Genomic DNA, 16523 nt, shown 5'->3' on the forward strand with positions numbered 1-16523 from the left:
TGCAAATGCATGTTTCAAATATTGTATTCAACTTTTGACCGTTTAGATGGCGCTGCATGTTTCTCAATTGTATATTTTTCACGTTCATACCTCAAGCATTGTAGTCAATCACAAGTTTTCCAGCAACCTGTCCCTTGCGGAGTCGATCGACCGCCTCAGGGAACTTTTCAAAGGGCAAGACCTCGCAGACCTCCCGCACCAAGCCCCGCTCAACAAGCTTCAACACTGCCTCTGTATCCTGCATCGTACCCACCAATGTTCCCTTGACTGACAGACTCTTCAAGATCATCATAGTGGGGTTCACATTGATGGTGTGACCAGATCCTGCTGAAGGTAGCCCAATGCACATAACAACACCACCAATTCGGGCACCGATATAATTCACAGCTGTGGGGTATGCTGGGGGGGCTGTGACAAATACACCGTGTGATCCAATACCTCCGGTGAGACGAATAACCTCTGTAACGGTATCGGGGAATTCCTTGAAATCAACGAAATGCTCCGCGCCCATCTTCAATGACAGATCACGCTTCTCGCTTCCGGCATCAACAACAATAGGTCGTAGTCCGAAAGCCTTGGCAATCTGCACAGCTTGAATACCAACACCACCACCACCACCGATGATCGTGGCAAACGAACCAACAGCGAGTCCAGACTCTCTGACGGAACGGTATGCGGTGGCAGCACTGCACATAGCGGGACCGGCAACGTGATCGGGAACGCCCTCGGGAATCACAGTGGTGTATCGGGCCGGGGAAACAATATATTGTTGGAAGGTTCCTAGGCGAGATGAGAAATTGAAAACCGCAATGTTCCAAAAGCTGTCTTACCAGTAGCACCCACTCCAGTGAGGATCTTCTTTGAGCAGTGAGATTCCTTGCCTGTCCAGCAAAGCTCGCAAGATCCGCACGTGTAAAAGATAGGCTTTACGCCGGCGCGATCACCAATCTGGAATGTCTTCACGTTTTCACCTAGTTTAACAACCACACCTGCTCCCTCGTGGCCAGCGGAGCAGATACCCCGTACTGACATCTTTGGACCGCCAGTGTCGTTAAGCATGTAGTGGATGTCTGAGTAGCAAATACCGGTAGCATTGAGTTTGATCAGAACCTCATCGGGACCTGTAACTTGTAAGATTATGCTCTTCATGGTAGATGATTGTTTAGATTGTATTACCTGGGGTTGGCACCTTGACCATTTGGGTCTTGATGGTAAAGTCGGGACCCTCGTTGACAACGACGGCTGCCCTACACTCCTCCGGGATGACATAGCTGTTAGTCATTTTGATGAATTCGACAGTAAATACTGTTCGAGATGATAATTGGTATAATGAAGAGTAGGGGTATATAGTTAGTATAAGCCTTATATAAATACTGCGGAGTAGTCTCGAGGGGTCAACGCGGTGTCCGGCCCGCTCTCCGTCATCTGGTCTACCTTCGGAATCCGCTATCGCATGATTCCTGTAGAAGAATAGGGCCCTTGCTCAATGGTTCATGAGATAAGACTATCCCTTGTTATGGTGTTTATTAGACAAGTAATGTTTATAGAAATCACCCCGTATGTTCATGCTGTTTCTTATCGTTTAGATTTGAAAAAGGTAAACTTTCTTTAGTAATGCGAGAGGTTAAGCTCGGAGCCTCCCTATGCTGATTTAAACCTGGAATCTTCCATAATGGTTGTACCTAGGTAGTAATTAGATGTTGTGGGGGCCTGGTATTGCAAACTTCCATGGTTTGAACAGATACAATTCCCGAACTGTCTGGAATAGATCGATTTAAGGTGGCACTTCTTGCCATTTACCAGTATGTTTGACCATCTGAGTCAAGTTCTATTAGAATCTACAGAATATCTTACCCCGTATCCCGTCAAGGTGCGGAGTGATCCCAATCTGCATGTCCTGTCAGCACGGTACATGCGTTGACATTGATAGCCGTCTCAAGCTACTCCCGAGGTCGTGCACAACGCCACATGAAACACTATACTGTGACTTTTAAACACAAAATCTACGTATCTTTTGTATGAGTTGATACAAAAGATCCTATCAAACGAGATGCAAGAATCAAATTTGGTGAAAATATCATAAAGCATATACTGAATTTCAAAATCAACTTCAAACTATAATCACAATTGACAACCTGACAATCACAAGGGCTAGTCTTCTGCAACATTCTAGAGTCTCGACATTGATAAGAAATCCTTCCGTAGAGCAGGCTCTTGGCGCTGTTTCCACTCAAAGAGTAGGGAAGGTAACGGGCTTGCCACTGAACTCAGCACGAATCTTGTCAGTGACACCGTGCATGTCACAGAGGTCAATGGAGTTATCTAGCTCGTCAGCGGAGACCCAGCTTCCGTGGATTCCGTTGCGAAGGCGGAAGGGAAGCTCAATGACAGCAACGGGACCCTCGGGGACCTTCTGGGCATCCAGAATCAGGATGCAAGAAAGACCAGTATCGCGTCGGTTGGCGAGAGTGATGAGGTATCCGTCAGCCTCGGCCGCTATAGTTCCATGGGTTAGCCGTGTATCTTGTGAGGATCAAATTTGGTAATAAAATACGTACACTCAGGGGTGCGGGGAATGAAGGCAACCTCGTGGATGGCGGTGTGGTCTCCAGCAGACCAGTAGATCAGCTTGCCAGTGTTGACATCGCACTTGGCAACGGCGTTGTACACACCACCGACGGGGCCGTTGCCCTTGGTAGGGTCGTGCATGGCGTAGAATAGGGTGTTGTAAGGCTTGCCAACGAAGCGGTCATCAACCTTAGGCATCTCACCATCGACATCAACCAGGACGGTAGGCTCGACGTGGAAGTCGGTGGCTTTGGGGTCCAACTTCCAGCGGACGTACTGGCTGACGTTTCCGGAAGCAGGGGGCTTGCCGCTGGGGGCCTGCATGGGGTCCTGACCAACGGGAGGGAAGAACCAGAACTAAAGCAAAGTTAGTGAGCCATTGAGAAGTAATTCCAAGCACAGTTGATCGAACCTTGTTGAAGTTAGTGAGGGGGGCGTCCAAGTAGACGCATCCATCCTCACCATCGAAAGCATTTCCGGTGTGTCCGTAGAAGGCGTTCTTGTAGGTGAACCATTTGATATCCTCGGGCTTGGGGTTGCGACGGGGCAGAATACCGAAGGTCAAGGGCTTGTCCTCGGCCCAGGCGAAGTGCTTGGATCCCTTCTTCATCTCATCGAGAGGCTGGGCCTCAAGAGGAGGAAGAGTGAAGATGACGTACTTCTCGGTGCAGGCCATATCGTGCATCATTCCAGTGTAGGGAGCGTTGAACCAGCATTCTTCCAACTTCTCACCCTCCTTGCTGAAGAGGTAGTAGGCAACGTCGGTGGTACCGTCTCCCTTGGCCTCGTAACCCATGGTCAACATCTCACCGGTGTTAGGGCAAATCTTAGGGTGGGCAGTGAAGGTGGGGGCAGTGTATTGACCCTTGAAGTCATAAGGTCCTATTCTCAGTTAGTCAATGGGCACACAATGTTGAGCTGAACTCCGGGGGCCTACCCTTGGTCTCCAGAGTGTGAGGATCCATGGCGTATGGGGGGGAATCCTCCTTGAGAGCCAGGAGCTGCTTCTCGAAGTAGATGATGTGCGTGTTGGCGGTCGAGTGAATCTCGTGCTTGACGCGGGGATCATCGGTGTAGCGGTTGCGGTACTTTCCGAAGACTGCCTGGCGGGCGGCACGCTCGATCACGAACTTGGAGGTGCGGACGTAACGCTGCTTGAAATCGGCATGTCCATCCTTAATACGGATGGCATCAATTGCACCATCACCGTTGATGAAGACATCGTCCTGGTACTTGGGGGCCCAGAGAGCGTCGGGCATGCAACGATAGTAGGTACCCTGCACTTCCTTGGGGATTGTTCCCTTGACGATGCAGTTGTACACCTCACCTTCGAATCGGCAAGGTGCCTCTGATCCCTCGTAGAATGGACCCGGGGGTAGGCAGCTTCGGCCTGGGGCGCGAGCTTCGCGGTAATTGCGGCAATATCAGACATTTTGATGGTTATCTTGAATGGAAGATGTTGTCAAGAGCGATACTGAGGAATCAGATGAATGGAGGAAGAGGACTTCATGCATCTATATAAACAGTGGGTGGGAGTCCCGGGGCCCGCCCAAATGAAGCCAATTGAAACATCGTGCCACCACGGTAGATTCTATTCATGACATCCCATATATTGCGGAAACCGCCAATCAGTTTGAATTCAATTGAAAGGACAGTTTCAAACCAACTCCGCGCGGAGTATTTCCATACTGCTGACCAAGGTGGGGGGAGTGAGTTCGTCCGTTCTACGCGGACACCGCGTCAACGGCTTTCTACATGGCGGACACCGTGCTTCAACTTCCATTTTGGGAATTCACACCTAGTACTTATTGGTATGAAACCCAGAAGTACAATTTAAATTAGACATTCATACTTTCATTTTTACATATTTTACATATTTTACTCTTTATATCATGGATTCACGAGACTACGCATTCAAGACCTTCGGCGAGGCTGAAAAGGTCTACGCTACAGCCCATTGGGCTAAGTCAAAGGCCGATGCGCCACTCGGCATCGCTCTCGCCTTTCACGGTGGTGGCTTCGTCGTCGGCTCCAGACTTATGTTGCCCATGGAGCAAATAGAATATTTGGCCAACGCCGGGTTCGTTGTTGTCTCGGCCGATTACCGACTATGCCCCCAGGTCTCTTTGTACGATGGACCTATCCAAGATGCGAAGGATGTTTACGCATGGTGCAAGGAGGCTCTTCCCGGTCTGTTGAAGAATGATGCGGCACTTGAAGTGGATCCTTCCCGCACCGTCGTATTCGGACACTCTGCCGGTGGTAACTTGGCTTTGCACACGGTAAGTTTAAAATCTTTTAATTTCTTTTTCTTGATATCAGATTCATTGTCCTAACTCAACTATTATTTGTAGGGTGCTCTCGCTGATCCCCCACTTGCCATTCTTGATTTCTACGGTGTCAAGTACACAACTGATCCTTTCTGGTTCGAGCCTTTGCCCGCTCTTGCCATGATCCCAGCACTTCCCGAGCAATTCATCAACCAGGTTTTTGACGAGCCAGTATGCTCCACCACGATGCTTTCCCTCGAACGCGCGACCAACACCAGTGATAAGCCCAAGAGTAAAGGTTTGCCTCGTCCTGACCTTTCCATCCCGAGAAACGCATGGTTGTTCGTTAGTTTGAAGGATGGCACACAGCTCAAGGCCATCGTCAAGGATGGTGATTACAAGCGTATTGATCCCGTCAACTCCTTCACCGAGAAGTTCCCCCCTACATTCTTCATCCACGGAGATGCAGATGGTATGGTCATCCCCAAGTTTAGTATCCAAGCCAAGGAGAAGCTTGAAAGCCTCGGTGTTGAGACTGGAATTTTACTCCCCGAGGGCAAGTCTCACGGCTTTGATGTTGGAGTTGAGGTTGATGAGCCCGAGTTTGCTCCTATTCGTGCTGGTCTTGATTTCTTGATCGCCCACGCAAAGCGCTAAGCTTTGAGCTTATCCAAACATATAGAAATTTACATTCACTTCCAATTCAAACTTCCCAGCCTTTAACATAGAAACATTGCCATTGACGATAAAGTAGGAGATCTCCTCTGCCTTGAAAAATATGGAATACAGAGTTATATATCAAACTGTCGATGCCACACACAGGTAAATTCAGAAGGAAATAGTATCCTACTGGTCTGCAGTGATTCGGGTAAAGGCCTGCATATCCAGACTAGTTGACAATTTAATATTGTTTATATAGGTGCTTTCATGCATCGCGCATGCATAACGGGATCCTGGATCTCAAGAATTACTAAGCTTAGATCTCCCAGCCGGAACAATAAGATCAAATGTGTAAAGAAACTTTCATTTGAATAAAAAAAGATTCTAGCTTTAGATCTCGATCGGCAGCTTGAACAGACGAATGGCATTCTCTCTGCCAACCAATTCCTTCTGGTTGTCCTTCAATTCTACCGTGCGCCACCATTCCTGGGCCTCCTTGACCTGATCATATGGGGTATCTAAACAATGGTTAGCATGTTTGCGCGGAAGACTTGAATAAATTACGTACCGATCGAGTACAAGCATCTCTCAACTCCAAGCTCATTGATGCAGAATTCCAATCCACGAGTGTTGAAGTTGCCAGATGTAGTGATGAAGACATTGTTGTGGAAGTAGTAGCTGTAATCGTGCAGCGAAGGCCGGGTGGCCTTCTTGCTAGGCTTATTGTACCAGTGCGAGGCTCTCCACAGGTTGAAAGGAATGTTTTCACCGAGGTGACCGGCAACAACCTTCAATTTAGGGAAGCGGTCAAAGACACCAGACGAGCATAGGGCGTAGATGTGGAAAGACAGATCCAAGTGGAATTGAACGCCTGCGCCAAGCATGTGTAGACGGGATCCGTATTTCGTATCGGGCTGCAGATCAGCGAGTTCCGGGTAACGGGGGTGCAAGTAAATCGGGACGTCGAGCTCCTCGGCCATCTTCCAGAAAGGATCGTAGGCGGGCGAATCATAGTATAGTTGCTTCTCGGCCTTAGTGGTGCTTTGGAAATCGTTGATCAGTCCTCCAAAGAATCCGAGTTCCTTAACGGCTCTCTTCAATTCGCCGGCGGCCTGGACAGGGTCGTGCATTGAGACAGCTGCCATTCCACCAAAACGAGTGGGCTTCTTGGCGACCTCGCCAGCGAGCCAGTTGTTGAATCCAGTGGCAGTCTTCTCTGATAGCTGCTGGTCCGCGATTCCCTGGGTTCCAGGTGCGGTCAATGAGAGCAGCATATACTGGACACCTTCAGCGTCCATGGAAGCCAGTCGTCCGTCGATATCCAGCAAGCGGTGCTTGTGGGCTTCCACTGCGGCGTCACCACCATCGCCTGGGGTCAGGACGTGCTGAGATTCACTGAGAATCCAAGTGGTGGCCGGGTCAATGACCGCCTCCTCTACAGCGACGGTACCTTTGAAAGTCATGATGTGAATAGAGCAATGGCAGTATGTTGTAGTTGGATAGGGATAGGATAGTCAAGACCAAAACTAATGGAATGCCAAACATTAAATAGTTATAATGAATCCTTAGCTAAGAGATATCGGCTTTAAAACTCCGTGATCCCGACCCCTAAGACGGTTAGTTGGGATATGGTTAGTTCTTGTACCCCACAAAAATAAACTGCGGGTGCGGTCTCCGAAAATGAGACAGGCGATTTATCCAGGCCTACTCCAAGTAAACATTTCCCCATCAATTACAAACGGGATCATCAAGCCGATTGAAACTTCTACGGAGTAATTCGTGAAGATTTAAAACTGGGCTCTCAGCCTATACCAGTTTTGGTTTTTTCGGCAAGTCTCACACATATTCTAGCCGGGCTATAAACTTTGAAACCCCCAAATGATCTTATCTTGATTTGATGATAGCGGGGTAGCGGGGTAGTTACTGGTATCGAAATTCGAATGAATAGTATGGAAGTGCGGAAGCCGGTAGTGTAGGAGTGGGTGAATACCGAAGGACGGAAACCGCAGGTAGATTATTTCGTGCCGTGTTTGCCGAACGTGATGGGGGCTATGTGAATTCAAGCGTAGGCATGAGATGAAAGGCATGGGAGACTTATTTTTTGCCGTTTTTGCCGAAAACGATGGGGGCTGAATGAGAGAGATCAAGAGGCGTAAATGTCAGATGAAACGCGCGAGAAGCTTATTGTTGCCGTGTTTTCCGAAAGGAATGTGGTCCGTGTGAGATCAAGTGGCGTAGGGACGAGAGGCATGAGAGCATATACGTCGAAATAGTACGGAGTAGTGTAGCAAACGGAGTCGACTGATGGCCTAGATTGCCGGAAAAGAGGTAGGGGGAAATCGGGGCCCGTATGCGCCGATATATAGTTGTACGAATTCTGCAGGATGCGTATGTTGTAATAAAATGGGCGAGACGAGATTATCGGATGAGCAAGAATTAGGAAAGGGAATTATGAATTTTCAATAGCCATTATATTTGCTACTGTAGAATAACAAACAAGGCTTTGAATAACAGCACTGGGCTTTGTCATTCAAATAAACTATTCTATCTGGATGAGGACTGACTTGTGTTCTAAGAAGGCGTTGATGCTCTCAAGTAGACCCTCTCGGCCTACTCCACTGGACTTCCATCCTCCGAAGGAGAGATCGTGGCCAGTAACTGGGGATGTGCAGTTGACACCGACAGTTCCAGCTTCCAGTCCCTTGGCGAATCGCATGGCCCGGTTAATATCCTTTGTGAAAACTGCGGCGTAGAGACCGTATTCGGTATCGTTGGCCTTGGTAAGTGCCTCTTCCTCGGTGTGGAAGATACAGATGTTCACGACAGGGCCGAAGATCTCCTCCTGCATGATCTTGGCATCCTGTGCGACGTTGGTGAAGATGGTAGGCTCCACGAATCCGTCCTTTGAACCACCACCAAGAGCGAGAGTGCCAGACTCTTTACCCAAAGCAATATATCTCCGAACAGCCTCGAACTGAATCTTATCGGCCATTGGGCCGTGGTTTGTGGTAGGGTTGAGGGGGTCACCTTGGTGAATCGAACTGAAGGCGGTGTTGAAAAGCTTGAGGAACTTTTCGGCGATAGTGTCTTGGACGTAAATTCGTGAGTTGGCCATGCAAACCTGACCACTGTTCCACTGAATACTGTTGGCAGTCTTGGCCGCTGCTGATTCCAAATCGGCATCCTCGAAGATAACAGCGGGTGACTTGCCACCAAGCTCCAAAATGACGTTCTTCATGTTCGATTGTGCGGCAGCAGTCTGAATCATGCTACCAGCTCTGGTGGAGCCGGTGAAGGAGATTGCGCGGACATCCATGTGTGCCGATAGGGTTGCACCACTGATTTGGCCGTGTCCGGAAATGATATTGAGTACTCCGGGAGGGAAGCCGGCTTCGATCGAGAGCTGAGCAAGTTTGAGAGACTATAACATGTTATTATGAAATCAGGGGTTTGAAACCGGGGTTATCGGTTCTGGTGATGAACTTACGGTCAAAGGGGCCTTTTCACTGCTCTTGAGAACAACAGTGTTTCCGGTAATAAGAGCAGGAGCAACCTTGCCAGCAAGAGTGACCAGGGGCACATTCCAGGGAATGATTGCCGCTACCACACCAAAGGGCTGACGGAGTGTCATGTTCACAAACCCGGGGGTATTCAAGCTTGAGACACCCTTGCCAGTATATCCAGCTTCAGCGAAAGATTCGAACTTGTTAGCAGCAATGATGTTATCGATGTAGCCACCAACGGGTCGGCCCATAGAAACAGCCTCGAGATAAGCAAACTCATCCTTGTTCTGACGCAGGAGGGCGGCCAGCTTCTTCAGGGGTGCAGCACGTTGAGCTGGGGACAATGCGGCCCATGCTGGCTGCACTTCTTTGGCGATAGCTACTGCTCTGTTGGTGTCCTCGACAGTGGCCTCGTAGACTTTTGTGTGTGTCAGAAATACGGTTTTCCATATAGGGTTAGAGGTGGGTTTCTAATCAAATTCTCACCTTCTGCGACCAGCTCATGAGTTGAGGGAGTGTAAATACTAAAGGTCTTCTTATCCGACGACTCGACGAACTAGGTATGTGTGAGACATATTCTTTTAATGTGCAACGATAACCAACGTACCTCTCCATTGATAAAGAGACGAGTCTCGATGTTGGTCGGCTTGCCGTCCACGAAAGTAGTAGAAGCCATTGTAAATATTCAAATTGTCTAATTAAACTGCGATGATTTTGGCAGAGAAATAGACATTATGATATATAGAATGCCAAACTATTTCGGACTCCGCTAACAGAATGTCTCGGCTTGGGAGAGGCGGGTTTCGCGGGGTCCGCGCTTAACACCGAACTTCCGTTATATCCATGATTCCTCAGCATTCAATTATTCAAATTATGTTTGGACATTCGGAAATCCTCCGCATCGGGGTCCGCCTGGGGAAATAGTTTATTTCCCCTCTTCGATAGGAAGTGATTACAAATTTGGGGGGACCCTGTGGACGGTTCTAGTTATGTATCCAATATGATAAGGTCTTGGTTTCTTATATGAATACTATGAATACAACTAGGTATTCTCCAATTCCCTGATGTCAATGTGTGAAAGTTTGAGCGGAGATACAATTTGAATTTGGAGAAAAATGTAGATAGTGGCGAAGTTAGTCGAAGTTAGCCTACATGTCGTGGGAACTCTTAGCCATGAAGTTGGGGTGATGTGTATTCATTTGTTAATATACATATCTCAAAAGAAAGGATAAAAGGAGAAAGAAAAACGCAACGGTTATTTCACAAAGCAAGCAGTTTCTGAACACACTAGATCGCGCTGAATCGACCAAAAAAGCCATAACAGAACGCCCGATATCATGTTGCTCTGAGTTCGTATGAGTCGTAGGTCCAGTATTTATGTACAGATTGGGTTCCAACACAGCTGTAGCCTGTGACAGACTGACAACACGATGCGGGAGCTCCAACGATATGTTTGGCAGTGGACTTGGGGCGTCCCTACCCTTGCGAATACACTACCCACCCCGGGAAAATAGACAAATAATAACTTCCAAAAGGACACCACAGAGTCTCGGCGCTTTAGGCTCTGGTAACCCGAACTGGAACTGATGGCTTGATAGCAACAAAAGCATCTTCGACATCAAATCCAGCGTTCATCTCCTTAGCATGGTCTCCGAACGATAGCTTCACACGGAAAACGAGGAGAGCCAGGGTCAAGCTCATTTCCATGTATGCCATGCTAAATTCGAACAATATTAGCATCAAAAGAAAAACAGAAGGAGGAATGGAAAAGTTTCAAAAACTTACTTTCGGCCAAGGCATGAACGAGGACCATAGGAAAATGGAGAGAAGGCAGCCTTGTCACACTTGATATTGGAGTCCGGCATCCAACGTTCCGGAATGAAGTTATCCGGATCATCGAAGTACAGAGGGTTGTGGTGAAGTGACATGTTACAAACACCAATTTCAGTCTAAAATCGAAAATTGCATGTTAGCAGATGAAGCTTGTATTGCAAGAATGGTGGGGGAGGCTGGGGATGTTCTTACGCCAGGAGGGAAAATACGGCCGTCAATGGCGAGATGGCCTGGGGCTCGGTCGACAACCATGCGTGGAATCAAACCGGGATTGGGGGGGCAGATTCTCAAACCTTCCTCAATGACCGAGTGCAAATATGGGAGTCCCTGGAGTGTCTGGTACTTGATCTCGTCTGTGGACTTGAAATTGCCACGAATTTCAGCTGTCAACTTCTCCATCGTCTTTGGGTTCGCCAGTAGGTGCCAGAGGATGACGGTCAATGCGGTAGAGGTGGTATCGGATCCGGCGACACTATACATGGGGTTCATTAGTCTGAGTAAAACGGAGCTGGGGACATGGGAAAGGTGAACTCACAGTAGAAGAATTGCTTCACCCATCAGTTCCGGCTTGGGGTATGGCAGTCCAGTTTCCGGGTGACGAGCCTGAAGAATATTTGTGAAGAAATCTTCCCGTTCGGATTTTCTGTTCATTTGTTCCATCATGGCTTCGGCTGCTTTCTTTATTCGGGGTATGGTTAATATCAACGAATGGAGACGGGAGCAAGATAAACAAACCTGGTAGACGTAGCCTCGCTTCATCACCTTTTCTTTTGAGTGAAGAACCTTCCAAACAGCACGTGGCCATTTGTGCATAGTTCCTTCCTGAAGAGAAGTTAGCTTGTGGGCTCGCGGCTGAAGCTGTGGTGTGCTTACTCTAATGACCAATTCGACGGACTTTTCCATAGCCTCCAAAATGCGATCTCTCTCCTGCACATTGTTCATGGTATTGAAACATTTTCCGAAGCATAAATCAGACAGAACATCGATGGAAAGGGAGCCCAGCATCACTGCAATATCAACCTTTCCAGCTGTTGCAATTGTCTCACAGAATGTATCGATGTGCTGACGGATCAAAGGTTCCATGGATTCCAACTTGCGAGGTGCAAACGCTGCCGACAAAATTTGCTTCTTATTTCTGTACAGCTTGTCATTGGTCGTGAAGCTACTGGGCATTCCCGGCGCAAACGCTCCGTAAAAAGGAGACTTCAGGGCCGGTGCTCCTGCAGCATAAATCGCGGGAATTGCACTCGAGGAATTGGTTGAAACCATGTTAGGTCCGACTCGAACATAAGGACCTTTTCTTTGCGTCAGCTACCAGAAAGTTCGACTTTGCATCAGGTGAGGTTCATACCATATTTTTTGTGAAGTGCGACCAAGACATGGTGCCGTTTTCCACCCCAGCAATGATATAGGTGCCAGATATCAGTTACTTTTGCGAGCGCCGGGCCTGGAATGTGGCGTAGAGGGTGGAAAAAGAATGCATAAATGATTTTGGTGACGATCAACCCAGCCAAAGCGAATCCCAGTACAGGCAGGGAGAGCAGGCTCAGGGCCTGTTTCTTCATAGAGGAATCCATAGTCCGGGGTAAAACAAAAGTACTAAGACAAATGATTCGGCTCCACGGATAGAAAGAAAGGGGGAGGATGGGGAAGGATGCAACCTCTAATAAAAGAAGATCATGAAAAATAAGTCATTAACGATTAACTTACATATATAGATGACTTCATGTCACAGGATTGGGGAAGTAAACACGGAGTTCGCACTGGAGATGTTCGGTGACCGCTACCCTACATGCTCCCCACGCCCCGCTGATGATCTGAAGACGGGATCCGTTAGTAAGTCGCCTTGGAAGGGATACCCCTTTAATAAATTCCGCGTTGTTGGGACTGCATTAAATCGGTAGTGAATTGGTGTTGGACAGTGTGTTATGGTCATAGATTCACTCTGATCAGAGTCAAAGTGGGTGGTACAGCCAAGTTAGTGAAATGCCAAACAATACAGTATATCTCCGGGCTTTCAAATTGAAAGGCAACTATTAGCTACATTTATGCAGTATAATGAACTCGGTATTTTTATAAGAGCAATTATTAGTGCAATTCAGATTCTTCATTTCAACATATATATTTCGTGTATAGAGGCGAATCCTCCACTATACTACAGGCATGCTGTGGAATTATCTGTATGACAGCCTTGTCACTAGTCCGCATCCTCAGATGATCCAAATAGGCCAATCCACCATCATTAGTGTTTGTACCCTGTCAACATGCTCATTAATCCGCTCTTGTACATGAAAGAACGGTTGATCTTGCCAAACATGTCTATATCGACTATTAGTGAATTGTTCGTCGCAAGTGGAGAAAGGCTGGTCAAACTTACACAAGATAGGTGATGTACCAATCAGACACATTGTAATAATTCCGAAAGTCTTCAGGACGTCACTGGGGCCCTTTTCCTCTGCCCAGGTATTGATAACTTGGGAGAAGCCATAGAAAATGAAGTTCTTGGCTGTCATCAAGAGAATGAAGATCTCTGTGGAATTTTCCCGGAAGGCGTCACTGTTCCCAACCGTTATCAGTCAAGTACATGAGATTCATAGGAGAAAGGCGTATACTCACAGAATGTAAAGGTTGGCAAATGTCATACCGATGGTTGTACCACAGCACAAACAACCATGGCAGAACGCACCAAGATAATAACCATTGGGAGTCGGGTTGTCAAGATCCCACATGAAGACGAACCATCCGATGCCACAGAACAAAGCAGAAAGGGCCATCATGGGAATGCGGAATTCAGGCTCATATGTTCCTTTGTTCCATTCTGTCAGCTTCTTGGCGATCGAATCCCCTAGCCATGGGCCGCCTATGCTGCTGATCACGCCTCCGATTAATGCTACAGGTTAAGATTAGCTAAACCTTTCTCTACTCTTCCGGACTGTACAAAGTGACGAAAACTTACCACCAACATAGAAAGTACCATTTTGACTGGCATTCAGCAAGTAGGGAGGAGCTGACCAAATTTGGGCGAGAATGTAGGAGACAGCCACATAAAAACCCTATATCATTTGGTTAGTCAAGATGTTTGCAGATATGTAAAGAAAGGAGAAGGACTAACAATGCAAGCACCTCCCACAGCAATTGACTAATAAATCTGGTTAGCAAGGCACACTCCAGGAAGGCAAGAATTACCCACCCAGATCACCGCGGGGTTGATGATAACGGCGAATGGAGCGAAGACCAGTCGCAGCACGTTGGCATCCGTGTGCGTTCCACTAAAGAGTGCAAGTTCTTGGAAATATGTCTTCTTCGTCTCCGCAAACTCGCGCTCCGACTGCTCCGTCAAATTTTCCTCGTGTCCATGACTGGTTTTTGTCATCTCTTTTTCGTCCGCCTGAGCCATTGCCTCGGGAGAAAAGATATCGGGTCGGGTACCCTTCCATTGGGTCTCTGGAAGAAGGAAGACAACTGAGACCAATCCAATAACAGTCAAAGGCAGATGGATGATGAACACATATCTCCAGCCAAGATGCTCAGCGATCGTACCACCGAGGATCGAGACTAAAGAGATAATGCATGTCCATGTCATCACAAGCAGACCGGTCCGGAGAGATCGTTCGTGGACGAAGAACCTATGATATTCCCAGTCAGCGGCGCAAGACAAACAGAGGGTGGATTGACTCACATATCACCCATAACTGCAACAGTTAAACTCTCAAACACCGCGGAGCCAAAGCCCTGGATAATCCGTCCTGCTAACAGAGCACCATAGTTCTCTGTGGTATTGCAGCAGATAAGTGTTCCAACAAAACCCATGATGGCGGCAAAGATAAATTGTGGTCGTTTCCCATATTTGTGTGCAAGAGCGGATCCGACTGGTCTATATACAAATATGTGTTAGCTTAACGTTGATATCAAGATACATGCGAGACATACCCGTAACAAGCAGTCGCAAGCAGTTGATATGCGGTAAGCATTGTGATATCCTTGATAGATCGCTTCAGGGCCATGGACATCAAGACCATAGATGGAGCAATCACGGGCGGCGGAATGGAGGAGAAAATGATGGAGTTAAAAAATAAGACAACATATATCAGGTTCTTCTTCCATTGTGGCCAGTTCTATGCAAAGTGTGAGATTTGTAGGTCTATCACACTACAAGGAGCCACCTACCAAAGGGTCATTTGGGCTGTTGGAAGGCTGGGGAACTAGAACAACGGTTGAATGCTACTCCTGTTAGCACGACTTGTTTGTTTTCACGGTTCCTGTTTGTAGAATTACCTTTCCAGTGCCATATTTCATCTGGGTAGTGAGGTTTGAGGAGGAACCATCCATCTGGAAAGTTCCAGGTGCATGGTCCTCATTCACTTGAATGATACCTAGACCCATCTTGTATGCTATCACGGGAAGGGGCTCCGATTATAGTTGGGTAGTGTTTGATTCAAAGATTGGAGCTGATTGTGCTTGCCACTGATACCCAGGGGACGCTCTTTTATATCATCTGCCCGCGAGTAAAGTTTTTCCCTAAAGTTTTCTGGGGAAACTATTGCGGGGGACCTCCACATTCCGGTGCCCTAGTTTGTACATTTTTAGTTTGAATTCTGAACCGATGCACTGCATCCGACCTCAGTCGGCTATTGGTCCTTCCATCAGCCACTTGTTTGGGGCCACTCTATCTAGACCGTCGATATAGAAGAATTGTTCAATGAAGTTGATATAAATCTTGTTTATTATCTTTTGCTGCACTCTGAACTAGATCTAAACTTGCTACGTCCCTGTATACAAAATAGGCTGATGTCGACGATGGTACGTATCCTCCTGTAGTTCCCACTCGCCCCTTGTTGATCTAGACGATCCACTACTTCACGGCCCAAGCGTGAGGGATTCGGCTGCATATCAATTTCAACTGCCAGAGTAGATTTTGTGGAACAGGGCGTTTATATATAATAACGGCAAATGGAATGTGTATGGACCCGTGGCGAGGTTGTGAGAGAATAACGAGGCTGCTGAACGGCCAAGTGAGCGGTGTCCGAGGGAGTGCGGTGTCCGCGGTGGCGGCCTACGTCTAGACTCGGCAGGAACATTTAGAGCATCACCGTTTTTAAATGATTCTCCTTGAGGATAACTCTAGTTTGAAATGGAACTTTAATCGATAAATAAGATTTACGTGAAGCGATGCACTTCTTTTCTTAGTGGCCTGGTCGAGCCTTGAATGACATTAATCTACGATAGGTAAAGACTAAAAAGTGGAATGTAGTAAGCCTGACATTCCGAGTTCAAATATTAGCAATAGCCGTGCCGCCACACGTTCCTGTCGGTAATTGGCCCTCGAAAGAGGTCGTGGCTGGAAATAGTCAAAAACGGATGTGACCAGATAGATCACCACAAGGCCTAGGAAGCAGAGATATTGATTTCACTGCCGATCTATGCTCATAACAAATGAGGTAACAATTTTTATCTCGATCTTCAGCGATATCGCGAGACTATACCCTATGTCTCGCCGCAGGTCACAATAATTTGGGCTAGATTTTCCGAATCTAACAAATTCCGTGGGATATGAGGCTTCAGCACTCTGCCTCTCAGTAAATTTATTCGTCCACACGAGAGCTAGTCGGGCTGCAAATGGATGGATCTAGATCCTCTCTCAGCTCTACTCTAGCTGATAACCTCTTTCTTTATAACATATTTCACATCC

General features: G+C 47.5%; 7 protein-coding genes across 7 annotated transcripts; 1 reads left to right on the forward strand and 6 right to left on the reverse strand.

Moving 5' to 3' along the window:
* Positions 1-91: 91 nt before the first annotated feature.
* On the reverse strand, positions 92-1282 carry N7517_001714 (zinc-dependent alcohol dehydrogenase; the record flags this gene model as incomplete). The annotated part of the gene is made up of 3 exons (XM_056719444.1): positions 92-780; positions 831-1121; positions 1177-1282. The coding sequence occupies 3 exons, from the start codon at positions 1280-1282 to the stop codon at positions 92-94; spliced, it is 1086 nt and encodes a 361-aa protein (XP_056583579.1).
* A 948-nt stretch (positions 1283-2230) lies between these two features.
* N7517_001715 (carotenoid oxygenase family protein) lies at positions 2231-4000 on the reverse strand (the record flags this gene model as incomplete). Its single annotated transcript, XM_056719445.1, has 5 exons — positions 2231-2496; positions 2559-2925; positions 2981-3450; positions 3506-3869; positions 3938-4000. The coding sequence occupies 5 exons, from the start codon at positions 3998-4000 to the stop codon at positions 2231-2233; spliced, it is 1530 nt and encodes a 509-aa protein (XP_056583580.1).
* A 460-nt stretch (positions 4001-4460) lies between these two features.
* On the forward strand, positions 4461-5495 carry N7517_001716 (alpha/beta hydrolase; the record flags this gene model as incomplete). Its single annotated transcript, XM_056719446.1, has 2 exons — positions 4461-4850; positions 4923-5495. 2 exons carry the CDS (start codon positions 4461-4463, stop codon positions 5493-5495), a joined length of 963 nt encoding a protein of 320 aa, XP_056583581.1.
* Positions 5496-5888: 393 nt separating this feature from the next.
* On the reverse strand, positions 5889-6961 carry N7517_001717 (amidohydrolase family protein; the record flags this gene model as incomplete). The annotated part of the gene is made up of 2 exons (XM_056719447.1): positions 5889-6016; positions 6067-6961. The coding sequence occupies 2 exons, from the start codon at positions 6959-6961 to the stop codon at positions 5889-5891; spliced, it is 1023 nt and encodes a 340-aa protein (XP_056583582.1).
* Positions 6962-8037: 1076 nt separating this feature from the next.
* On the reverse strand, positions 8038-9677 carry N7517_001718 (aldehyde dehydrogenase family protein; the record flags this gene model as incomplete). Its single annotated transcript, XM_056719448.1, has 4 exons — positions 8038-8919; positions 8986-9419; positions 9488-9557; positions 9609-9677. 4 exons carry the CDS (start codon positions 9675-9677, stop codon positions 8038-8040), a joined length of 1455 nt encoding a protein of 484 aa, XP_056583583.1.
* An 881-nt stretch (positions 9678-10558) lies between these two features.
* N7517_001719 (cytochrome P450) lies at positions 10559-12411 on the reverse strand (the record flags this gene model as incomplete). Its single annotated transcript, XM_056719449.1, has 5 exons — positions 10559-10718; positions 10787-10950; positions 11027-11342; positions 11370-12129; positions 12186-12411. The coding sequence occupies 5 exons, from the start codon at positions 12409-12411 to the stop codon at positions 10559-10561; spliced, it is 1626 nt and encodes a 541-aa protein (XP_056583584.1).
* A 665-nt stretch (positions 12412-13076) lies between these two features.
* Positions 13077-15217, reverse strand: N7517_001720 (uncharacterized protein; the record flags this gene model as incomplete). Its single annotated transcript, XM_056719450.1, has 10 exons — positions 13077-13153; positions 13212-13390; positions 13451-13724; positions 13791-13887; positions 13947-13973; positions 14025-14460; positions 14514-14708; positions 14765-14949; positions 15002-15055; positions 15110-15217. The coding sequence occupies 10 exons, from the start codon at positions 15215-15217 to the stop codon at positions 13077-13079; spliced, it is 1632 nt and encodes a 543-aa protein (XP_056583585.1).
* Between the last annotated feature and the right edge of the window lie 1306 nt (positions 15218-16523).

This window comes from Penicillium concentricum (assembly GCF_028827145.1).
Source record: "Penicillium concentricum strain IBT 3081 chromosome Unknown utg000001l_segment0_segment0, whole genome shotgun sequence".
Lineage (NCBI taxonomy): Eukaryota > Fungi > Ascomycota > Eurotiomycetes > Eurotiales > Aspergillaceae > Penicillium > Penicillium concentricum.